Raw genomic sequence first — 12403 nt, 5'->3', positions numbered from 1 at the left:
CAGAGCATAAACCTGGAAACACAGCTTCCAAAACACTTTAATGAAACAAAACTGCTGGCATAAGTGCGTGTACAATTTCACTTGATTAAGAAACCTTTGATTAGTAATGATTACAGAAAAAGCTCTAGAGATGGACGCGAAAATAATTTCTACATCTGATTTAAGCATTGTTCTGATAATTTAATGGCTGTTTTTCACGAGACAAAATGACAGGATGTTGTGACAGGCATCTTCCAATGAACAATGATAAAAATGGATATCACAAACTGAAAGTTCACTTGATATTCAGAGGACTGGCCAAAGTATTATCTGAATCAGTTGAAAGTTCAAAGGCAGAATGAATAGCATGCAAAAATCTAATGCTGAAGAAATACTAAAATGTTCATGCCCACCCAACTTTTAAAATTTAAATGAAAAAGATTTCTCAGTCCAGTAAACCTATTCCTTGTCTTGCAATCCCAAACAAAACTAGCAAATTATGCTCTCAGTTATAAGAATATTGGGCAAACTGGATTATTGTTATAATCTAGTTTGAGAGTTGCAATCTATTAAATATAATGGTTGAGGTGTAACCTTTTGGATATTTATAAGATCAGGAGAAACATGGATAGGGTGAATAGCATGCATCATTTCCCAAGGGTCAAGGAGTTCAAAACTAGGAGTGTATTTTTGAGGTGAAAGGAAAAAGATTTAAAAATGACCTAACAGGCAACCTTTTTACACAGACAGTATGTGGAATGAACTGCCAGAGAAAGTGGCAAATGCAGATACAGTTGCAACATTTAAAAGACATTTGAATAAGTTCATGAATTGGAGGGAAATGGGCCAAATGTAGGCAAGTAGGACTAGTTTAGTTGGGAACATGGTTGGCATGAACTGGTTGGACTAAAGAGTTTGTTTCCATGCTGAATGACTAAGGTGTGGAAGAATCAAGCACAAAAGTAAGTAAGTGCCAGGATTCCATGGCAAATTTAAACAAAATTGAACAAAACAAACATAAGCAATAATGATTATATAGGTATACCATATAAGGCGGCGTTTGGTATGCTTTCCTTTATTGGTCAGAGTATTGAGTACAGGGGTTGGGAGGTCATGTTGCAACTGTACAGGACATTGGTTAGGCCACTGTTGGAATATGAGTAAAAAGTGAGGTCTGCAGATGCTGGAGATCAGAGCTGAAAATGTGTTGCTGGTTAAAGCGCAGCAGGTCAGGCAGCATCCAAGGAACAGGAAATTCGACGTTTTGGGCATGGCTTATATATCGCGTGCAATTCTGGTCTCTTCCTATTGGAAAGATGCTGTGAAACTTGAAAGGGTTCAGAAAATATTTACAAGGATGTTGCTAGGGTTGGAGGATTTGAGCTAACGGGAGAGGTTTAATAGGCTAGGGCTGTTTTCCTTGCAGCGTCGGTGGCTGAGGGGTGACTTTATAGAGGTTTATAAAATCATGATGGACATGGATAGAATAAATAGACAAAGTTTTTTTCTTGGGGTGGGGGAGTACAGAACTAGAGGGCATAGGTTTAGGGCAAGAGGGGAAAGACATAAAAGAGACCGAAGGGGCAACCTTTTCACAGAGGGGGGTAGGCATATGGAATGAGCTGCCAGAGGAAGTGGTGGAGGCTAGTATAATTGCAACACTTAACAGGCATCTGGATGGATATGAATAGGAAGGGTTTGGAGGGATATGGGCCAGATGCTGGTAGGTGAGACTAGATTGGGTTAGGATATCTGGTTGGCATGGACGAATTGGACCGAAGGGCCTATTACCGTGCTATATATCTCTATGACTCTAAGTGTATTTCCAATTCATCATTTTCAAAGATTAATCTTAGAAAGCCCTCAAAGCCTCACTTGGACTGCTTCAATGACTGCTCATGGCTTTGTAATTCAATCTTTCAAAAGAGAAGTTCACCAGGACTCCAAGAGTGCTCCCAAAGCATCTAACTAACAGCACAATTTTAAAAACTTTTATCTAAAAGCTTATTTCACTGCAGCTAAATTTCTTCAGGTTACAATCCTTTCCAATAACAATAAGCAAATAATGCTCATGGACTTCCTTAGACTCCCTGAGCTGCAAAAAACCATTAATGGCTCCCCGAGATTCTATACATCCCTAACCTTTTGCCATGGAAGACAATCAATACTCCTTGGGACTTCTATGCACGGTTTGGAAACTGCTAACAGAAAAACCTGTGCTGCCTGAAACCATTTATTTGCTTCAGCACTCTCTCAACTTCAAGCTGCGATACATTCCTCTCCCAAGAAACACAGCTAAACTGAAACCAGAGAACCTTAAACTCCACCCATCTTCATGATGACTAGCCTATTAGATGCTATTCTTAACCTGGCCCTTAGGGTTTGTTGAATACTTTAAGTTAGCTTTAACTGCCTCTGGCCTGGCATTACTGTAATCTTTTCAGACATAATGCTTACAGATGAGTAATGCCTTCTTTCTTAATAACATCCTACCTTTCTAACGGTTAACCTCTTAAAGTAGCATGACTGCGATAGGTTAAGTGTAATAGGTTTCAAGATGCATCAATTGCATTGTTCCTATTTTCTACAGTAAATTCTTAAATCCTCAAACTAAAAATAATGCAGTATGACACCTGAACCATGAATTAGATTTCTGCAACATTTGCACAGATAATAGATGTATACCTTAGGGTCTCCATGAATTCAATCGATTTGAAAATTAATTAACATTATGAAGGCTTCTCTGGTAGGCTAGTGTTTATTGCCTACTCCTAATTGCCCAGAGGATTTGGAGTCACATGTCATCCTGACTGGATCAGGATGGCAGATTTCCTTCCCTACAGGACATTAGTCAATAGGGCTATGGAAAGCACAAAAGATTCACTGACTGCACAAAGGACAACTTTATGACTTCAACATGAGTAGGTGACCAATACTTAAATGTTCATTGAAAAGGAGACCACAGAACTTTGAATAATGTTAATAATGCTTCAACCATACTTTTTAATGACTATCTGTTTGGATTCTAGTTGGTAATCTCACTACTGAAGCACAAAAGGATAATGAGCTATTTAGGTCTGACGATGTAGGAGTTGAAATGTCATACAGAGCATTTTTAAAAAATTCTTATATTAGAAGTCTCGAATGTTCCAATCTTAGTTTGACTTTTCAGCATCATTTACGTGTTAACCTTCTGCTTTGAATATTCATACTAATAGCCAGTTTCAAATAAAGTTCTTTGACATGATATAAAGCACATTAGAAATGCAGCCCCAAGATTATTGCTGGGAAGGAAACACAGAAAAGCAAAGCAAAAAAAAAAAGTCATTTTTCAAATGGGAAAAATTATATCACCCACATTGCAAGTGTTTATCTAGATGCTCACATTAGTATCTGTTTTTGTACAAAATCATCAGAGTTTACAAAAAATAGGACACAAGAAATTGCAAGCCGTAATCTGCCGTTCATCTTGACACCATTACTCAGTAGATCTCTAATTAAGTAGTTGTGGAATCATTATTACTTTTACAAACACTTTATGTTGAAGATATTCAACACATTTTACTTTGCTAGAGAAAGAACCATGGAAAATTAAACCAGTCTCAATACAGTTATAGGTAATTTTCCGGTGTTTAACATAATCCAGTGGGTTTTTTTTCAAAAAAAAAACTTGAAGGCGCCTTCATCAATAGTTTACTGAAGCTAATAAGCTGCACTTAATTTCAAGAATTTTACATTTCTTTCCCAGAAAAATGGCAACATTAGATTTGATGGTGGATATTGAACATTTTTACAATCAAAATATGCAAAGAGTGACCTGTTAAAAGGCCAAAGTATTTATCCAAAAAAACACTATGAAGTTTATTATGCTAGTATGAGCAGTATTGAATGCAATCAGTATTTGAAATCAAATCGCTAAATCTTTAAAAAGTTTCTTAAAGTTTTAATTAATCTCCAAATAGGTTTTCAAACAAAAAATCAAACATGGCTCAGTGACCACAATCTCGCCTCAAAGTCAGAATATCCCACTCAAGAAACTCAAGCAAAGAAGTATAGGCTGATAACTCCAGTGCAGCAAGAAGCCATATTGCACTATCAGAGACGGTAGTCTTAAAATACAGCAGAGGCCCAATCTGCTGTTCCAGGAGGACAAAGAAAATTTGATTTTGAAGAACGGGGGAATCTTGCAAAGTCCTGGCCAATATATTTATTACTTAAATCACACAAAAATAGAATTAGTTGGTCATTATTACATTTCTTGGATCTTGTTCTGTTTAAAATTAGCTGCTGCATTTCCTACTCGACAATATTCTCTACATTACAAAAACTACACCTTAAATTACAGACTTAAAGTGAATTTGGGACACCTGTAGATCACGAACGCCACTATCTAACACAAGGTTTTCCTTCATTTTTAATAAATAAGTTGAAAAGCTAATTATTTCTTAGTATATTCATTTGCTCACATCTTGCTTCAGGTTTATTAAAAAAAATTGAATTGTACCTGCTGCCCAGTGTTATGATAAAAATACTTCAAATGATTTGAAAGCATGTGGAATAAATTCTTATAAGTAGACTGATTGATGCTGTTGCATCCAGTCGGCAATCTGAATTCCAAAAATCTGCAAATTTTCACCGTCCAATTTTGTAAAATGTTGATTAAAGCAGAACAATTTCTGATCCAGGTGAAGTTAGTTACTGTCAAACAGTTGTGGTTGTTAGCTTTCTTTCAACACTAATAACAATTTTGTGTATTATATAATTAAATTGGTTGCTATAACTGCAAAAATCTTTTGAGGCAAAGGATGGAATTATCAACTTCAAAGTCAATACAGCACTTAATTTCATTGTAAATTAAAAATGTTACCTTTTCTAAATGCTTGTTCTGAGGTTTCCTAAAGAATGAAGTCTTAGCGGTAAAGAAATAGTCTAAATCTTCATCTAGGCTGCAATATCCACTGCTCATACTGGTATTCCACGTCACCCAATGACTTAATTTGGTGTTCAAAAATCATTAGAATATCCTGGAGGACTTAGTGTGCTATTTAACAGATCCGACAGCTTTAAACACAGGACCACTGTACTGCGATTTCCCAATGCAGACAGGAGTTGCCTTGCGTGAGGCAGGAAAAGGGCATCATACAACACACATGCAGAGTCTTCGCTATTCCTGGATCAGCTGCAGCTGTTTGTTTTTACTTCAGTTGTTGTTAATGTTTAACAACGTAATCCTCTATGCACTTTACCTCTTCGCTTCTGTCACCAAATTTCTTATTTACATATGGGCTGTGTATCTATCTTCCACTGCCATATAAAAAGTCATTGCTGGCAGCCGGTTTAACATGGTGTAGTTGACAGTCTAGCTCTGGAGCTGTTGGCTGCTGTGCTGCACACCATCTGTGGCTAATCAGCTATCTGCATGCATACACAAGCTGAGTGAGGTCAGCTCCTTCCTGCCTTCTACTTCTATGTGTTTCAACAAAGCAAAGCCACTTCCTCCTGAAAGATTTAAAATACAAAATTCAAATATACGTGTTGATTTATTACAGCCATTTTAAGTGTCATGAAATTCAAGAAAATGCAAATGGTATCGTATTTGTCAGCAGCCATCACCTTTTTAATGGCTAAACATTTAAATACTCAGTTTTAATTCTATTCCATGTTATAACAATCAATAATTTATTTCATTATTTCAATTCAATGTATATTTTTAATTCCTTGTACACTTAAATACCTAAATCCATTATGTCACATCATTTAACATATAATGTAATTGATTTTTCATTGCAGAATGTGAATACAAGCTTGTAATGCTTTTAACAGGTTTGGTTAATAGGATTAAAAGTCTTGCAAAATCTCCACACATGACACAATAATGTATGTTGCATCACTGACAGGGACACTGGATGTTTTAAGTTAATAAAAGTACACTGCATCTTTACAATGTAAATACAATCTGCATTCAACTGAGTAGCAGTCAAAATGTAATAACATGATACCACAAAATTTTTCTTTTTCCAAAATTCCTTAACGTAGTAGCCTTTTCAGAATATTTCCTTTGTATCTCCCAATGTAAAGTTCAATCAAAGCAATCAAAATGAAAAACTGTCAAAGGAAGGTACTTTTGGGGTTACTGAAAATGGTTTTGTCAGCAAATCCAGTTATAGTTACTCCCTCTGAAATACCTCAAGTACTCAAACTGAGAATGAATTCAATCAAAGTTAAAATCTAGATTAGTCTTGAGCTGAGCAGGTTGGGGATGCTACCTCACCTATTCGTGTTCTTATGTTACATTCTTAACTTTTAGGATCATAGCTCCATTAAATTCCATTTTAATGCATTTTTTAAAGCTGAACCAGAACAAATGCAATGAAATTTATAGGGCATCTTTCATGTTGTCAGGAATTGCCAAGCACTTTACATCTAATTAAATACATTTGAAGAGCAGTCACTTTTGTCCTGGCCTTAGTTTCTCTGAGGGATAAATGTTCGTCAGGAGACCACAGAACTCCTTATTTCACCGGTCACACTTAGATAATCATCTCGCCCTCAAGGATGCAGCAATTCCTCAATACTGCACTGAAATATCAACAGAGATATGACCAAATCTCTTTTGTTTATATGACCAAATCTTTGGTCCCGGACATGAACCCACAGCATCTTCCTTAGAAATCAAAGTAAAGTAGAGTGTGACTCGGAGCCAAAGGCTAGCAGTACATAATCAGTGATCTGAATATTATATTAATCTTTGGTTCAAGGAGTTCAGATCTCACATCCGAACTATCATAACTATTTTTGAATCCGAGTTTGTATGGAGTTATCTGCCAGATGCTATAATTAGGCTGAAACTTTTTGGGCAATGGAGAGGGAAGTGACCTCTGCTGGCAGGACACTTGTGGATTTTAGTTTATGATAGAGAATGCAGCTTGGTTGCTATGAATTTATGGATGATTACATAACATCTATCGAGTGTTATTTAAATAAGTGATCAAATGGAACCCAACACCTATAGTACTATAGTGTCAATGTCTTGAAAAGCAGAGAGTTGGAAATGAAAGTTGGAAATGAAAGAGAGTTGGGGAAAAAAATGAAAACAACTTGGAAGCTATAGATCAATTTTTGTAGGTGTATTAGGGAGATGCACATTTGGTATTAATGGTTGGGGAGGGGACTTAAATACAATTATAGTATTTCCAAAAAAATGTGAAACAAAATCTTGAGTTTTTTGAAATCTTCAATATCTCAAGGCAATTCAATATACCAATGGTAAGATAGCACCACTCTGATTTCATAAATGATTCAGTATGATGTATGACTAACCTGTAAGGTATTTATGGGCAGCTTGCCTCAGGAGTTCAACCAAGGTTGCAATATAATAAAAAGTTTCTATAGACTGGGATTAATCGATTAATTTAATTAATTAAAAATACACTGGGTGCAGTTAAAAACAGTTTACAGAGCTGAAACTTTGGTTTGCAAAAACTGGGCTTATGGTCTCTGATAGAACAATAGCTGCTGTTGAGCTCTAACCAAGGCTAGCAGTTGAAAGGTCCCTGTAAAGTTCGTAATTTCTTTTAACAGAGGGCCTGGGCAAATTGTTTAATCTTATAATCCTGTCCTAAAAAGGACCAACAGGAAGTTAGGTGCTTTTCACCTGAAAACACTTTGATTAAACAGTTCTTCCCTGCTCTAACAAGCAATCTCCAATTCCACTCCAGCCCAGGGCCTTAGCAACATTCTAGTCCCAAAATAGAAAAGCACTGGTTTAGGTTTAAAAGTTGCAATTATTTGATTAGAAACATTCACGAATTAGGTGCCAACTTAGTGGAACCAGTTGGACTGCAGCAAAGCAAAACTGATCTGGGACAAGGATGGATGAAGTCTTCATTCTCCACAGGTGCTGAATACTAAGTTTCTTTGTGTCATTAGTTATTCTGTTTCTTGAGGAATTGATTGCATAATTTCTTATTAGCTTAACAAAACAAATTGTCTTTTCACTGGTACATCAATGCAGTACGGTGTTTCATCATAAATTAAATAATTAAAAATGTATTGTCAAATAGTTACAAAAATAAATTACTCAGGCTGAACAACTTGCTGTTTTCTCTGCACTGTTGTACCAAGGATCCAAACATTCCAGGCAAACATTATTTGAAAGTAACCAAAAGAAAACTGATTAACTTGAGAACTGATAAAACCAACATTCTACATTGAGATAATTGCATCTATAGGAATTTTAATCAACTGAAAAGCTACACTAAATATCACTCAAATCAATGATATAAATATGTGGTTGCAACAGATTTAATTAATAAGCACAGTAACTATGATTAACCAAACTCTCATTTCTGCTGGGGAGAGATTGTGAAAGTCCTTATTCCAACTTAAATCCCAAAAGAACAGGAAAAAAAAAGACTGCAGAAATTTTGAAGCATTGAATGCATGCTTTGAATCCCAAATGAAGAAACTTGTGAATGGTATCTGTTCGATATTAAAGCTCAGGCGAGTTCATTGGTATGAACATGACTGTATTAACATAGCTGAAGAATCCTGTGAATTTGCCCAATAAAACAGATGAACCTAAAAACAGCAGAACCATTACAACACAACTGCTAAGAGAAGAGAAGAGAATCTGACTCTCCAGGCAGTTATAAGCATGTGTAGAAGTTCCGAGCTTCAGTACATCAGCTATGGCACATACAATGGAGAACAAACAGGTTTAAGTCTTTTCATAATAGGGAGAAGCAGTCTAGTCCTATCAATTATTTTGATATGCAGCTCAGTCCTGTCCACGATGTTGAAAAACAACTTAGACATCAAATTCAATAATTTGAAGAAAAACAACAAGTATTCATAGAAGAGCCAGCTGCAAGATCAAGTTATAAATATTGCATGGATAATTATGTAAGATGCAGAAAACATGTTAACCATTGGGAAAATTTTAACTGCAAGAAACTAAATCATTTTTAGTGCAAGTGATTAGTTAGAATGAAGATTAAAAATGCCTATAAAACCAAAAAGAGACAATTGCCACAGAAGTGTCAGATGATTAGATTAGATTAGATTACTTACAGTGTGGAAACAGGCCCTTCAGCCCAACAAGTCCACACTGACCCGCCGAAGCGCAACCCACCCATACCCTCATATTTACCCCTTACCTAATACTACGGGCAATTTAGCATGGCCAATTCACCAATTCACCTGACCTGCACATCTTTGGAATGTGGGAGGAAACTGGAGCACCCGGAGGAAACCCACGCAGACACGGGGAGAACGTGCAAACTTCACACAGTCAGTCGCCTGAGGCGGGAATTGAACCCGGGTCTCTGGCGCTGTGAGGCAGCAGTGCTAACCACTGTGCCATCATGCCACCCATGGTGATGATGCTGACAAATCAAAAGATGGACCTGAAAGATGCTAAAGATTCAGAAAATTCAATTTACGCCTTAGATTTAAAATTGCCAACTTGCTCTAAGAGAAAGTTGTATCTACTCTTAAGTAGACAGCAGAACGAGTGCAAACAAAAATGTAGTGCTAGATAAACACTGGTGCTTCCTACAAGATTATCAGCTTTGTGAAATTCCAAAAATAAAACTCTTGAAGATGAAGTTCAGGCTCTGAAGAATGATGTTCACCTAAAGAGGACAAATTAGATCAGACAGCCCAATACCAATGCTAGCATGAACATCTCTGCAATTCCAGATATAAAACATGAGGCTAAATGAGAAACAAGGTGAAAGCTCAGAATGCACATCATTCCAATCAGAATCTATTAGCGGAAAAGGTCAACAACCCAAATATGTGCCATGCATGCAGAGACTAACAAAACAAAAAGTGGGACAATCTAGAATAACAAACAGTTCTGCTAATGTACAGGAACAATAATGTGCAAGGATGGTAGGTTAGACAACTCACAGTTAAAAATTCAAGTTTTTTTTATTATGAAAAAACGGACTAAAATTCTATCATGTACAAATCACCTTCTTGGCTTGGTGCATCATGTAACCTCTACCATAGGACAGAATGTACTCATCCTACTCATAATTTACAAGATATGTTAATGAATTGGTTGACAGAAATGAATGTACAATTGCCAAGTTCACAGATGACCAAAAAAAGCAATGGTGGGAAGGCATATAGTGAGTCTACAGAAGGATATAGACAGGTTCGGTGAAGGGACAAAAACTTAACAGATGGAAGTAATTCAAAGAGGGTCCACTCATTTGATTCTGGATATGGAGAGATTTTCTTATGAGGAGAGGTTGAATAGATTGGGTGTGTGCTCATTGGAGTTTAGAAGAATGAGAAGAGACTTTCTTTAAATGTACAAGATTCTTATGGGGCTTGACAGGGTTGATGTGTAAAGGTTGCTTCTTGTGGGACAGCCTAGAAACTGATAGCATAATCTCAGAGTAAGGGATCAAAGTTTAGAAACAAAGATGAAGAAAAAGTTTTTCCTTAGTGGATAATAAATCTATTAAGTTCTTTATCGCAGAAGGCTGCCAAGGCTGGGTTGTTGAGTATATGCAAAGCTGAGATAGGCAGATTCTTAATAAACAATTGAACCAAAGCTTATATGGATAAAATAGGAAAGCAAATTTGGGGATTCAGATCAACTATGACCTCAATGAATGGCAGAGCAGACTCAATGGGCCAAATTATCTACTTCTGCTCAACAGTCTCGTGGTCTTACCTGAATTAAAATCAAAATATTAAAACATTGTTTCTGAAAGATAAACACTTTACATCTTTACAATAATTATGGACCTACAATTAGTCACACGAACAACAGAACTTCTCAATTGAACAGTTGATCCATTCATGCCAAAAAATTCCAAAAGGCAATCTTCATCTATCATTCAGTTGTCATTATTAATGCTATTTCACTTCACAGCCTTAGTGTAATGGAATCTCCAATCTACAGCAAAAGGCAGCAAGGGCACTGTGCTGGAGAGTGCAAGCAGTTGTGCAAGGACATCCACCACCAGGTGGCGAGAGTGAGGGATAGCCAGCTGGAACAGGTGAACAGACCATCTCTGGAAAAAAGGGTGTCTTTTGGGGAAAGAAGGCTGATGGGGTGAAGGAACAGACAGAAAAACAGAATCTTTAGGCCAATGTAAACCAAACGGCTTAATTCCACGTAAATACTTTGTTTAACCTTAATTTCCCTTTATGATTGTAATAAGATGATGCCAGAGGAATAAAGAGTTCCTGCCTCATGATCTTCAGACTGTGTGGACAAATCTCAAGATACATTTCATTAGTGAGAAAGCAATAAGAATTAGTAATTTTCACTGCTATTTGCCATTCAGCTATCTGTGCTGAAAATATATACTTAAACGATGAGTCACAATAGTATCAGGCTCATGCTATCACCTAGCCTTATAAAGATACCATTAAAGATATAAAGTGGTTAATTGTTACGTAGGAAAATTTCTGAAGGCCCTTTGGCAAGTATGGAACCAAGTCAACTGCTTCAGGAAAAGGGATGAGCAGTTGGTTTATCTAAAAGTAATTATTATTTATAAGAATAAAAGAATATTGCAACATTATAAACTTCCACTTACATAAAATATACTGGTGCTCAATGCGTTTTGCATAAGTAATACAAAAGGCTGAATTTTGGCTTTGATGATTAGCAAATGAACATAGCCAATTATTGGACTGGAGCTTGCCCATAAACTTAGAAGCATTTTTCCACTGGATCTTTCTGTATATAGAGCCAAGATGACATGGGGCCCTCTGCCTGGGATCCAGGAGCTGTGTGAACAGGGCAAGTGACTGTTTAACCAAATTGAATGTTAATGAGTCTCAACAGGGGATTGACAATGAGAATATTTAACTCAATGTTAAATCAGGCACTGAATGCAAAATAAACAGAAAGAGGAAGAATGATGAAAATAAAGAGAAACAAAGTTTAAAAAAAGCCAAATTTTTTTTTTCAAAATATTTAACTAAAATCTGTGTGGAGTTTGCACGTTCTCCCCGTGTCTGCGTGGGTTTCCTCCGGGTGCTCCGGTTTCCTCCCACAGTCCAAAGATGTGCGGGTCAGGTGAATTGGCCAAGCTAAATTGTCCGTAGTGTTAGGTAAGGGGTAAATGTAGGGGTATGGGTGGGTTGCGCTTCGGTGGGTCGGTGTGGACTTGTTGGGCCGAAGGGCCTGTTTCCACACTGTAAGTCTAATCTAATCTGAAATAATGAACTTCTCACGTCACTGTAAAAATCAATTTTCTGTGCCAGTACAGTTGTTTAACAAAAACTATCTTGGTTGCAAGTATGTTGCTCTAAATAACTTCAGTATACACAAAAAAAAAACAATGCAAGGAGAACAATTTTTCTAAAGTTTCTGCTGCTATATCTAAATTGTTTGATTATATTGACAGAAAGTGTTGGAAGAACTCAGCAAGTCTGGAAGTATCTGTGT

General features: G+C 36.7%; 1 protein-coding gene across 2 annotated transcripts in view; it reads right to left on the bottom strand.

Annotated features, from left to right (window-relative positions):
- rassf5 (Ras association domain family member 5) overlaps nucleotides 1-12403 on the bottom strand; it is a 121656-nt gene that overhangs the window by 65712 nt on the left and 43541 nt on the right. The window contains exon 1 of one of the 2 annotated variants that reach the window (XM_060845095.1): nucleotides 4847-5361. The exons of the other annotated variant lie outside the window; for it this stretch is intronic. Coding sequence (XP_060701078.1) covers nucleotides 4847-4945 — 99 coding nt within the window. The 5' untranslated portion in view covers nucleotides 4946-5361. Of the gene's footprint in view, nucleotides 1-4846; nucleotides 5362-12403 lie in introns of those variants that run through there. 2 annotated transcript variants of the gene reach the window in all.

Source organism: Hemiscyllium ocellatum, chromosome 26, assembly GCF_020745735.1.
Source record: "Hemiscyllium ocellatum isolate sHemOce1 chromosome 26, sHemOce1.pat.X.cur, whole genome shotgun sequence".
Lineage (NCBI taxonomy): Eukaryota > Metazoa > Chordata > Chondrichthyes > Orectolobiformes > Hemiscylliidae > Hemiscyllium > Hemiscyllium ocellatum.
The sequence above is the reverse complement of the archived record's forward strand: the minus strand, read 5'-3'. Positions and strand labels throughout refer to the sequence as shown.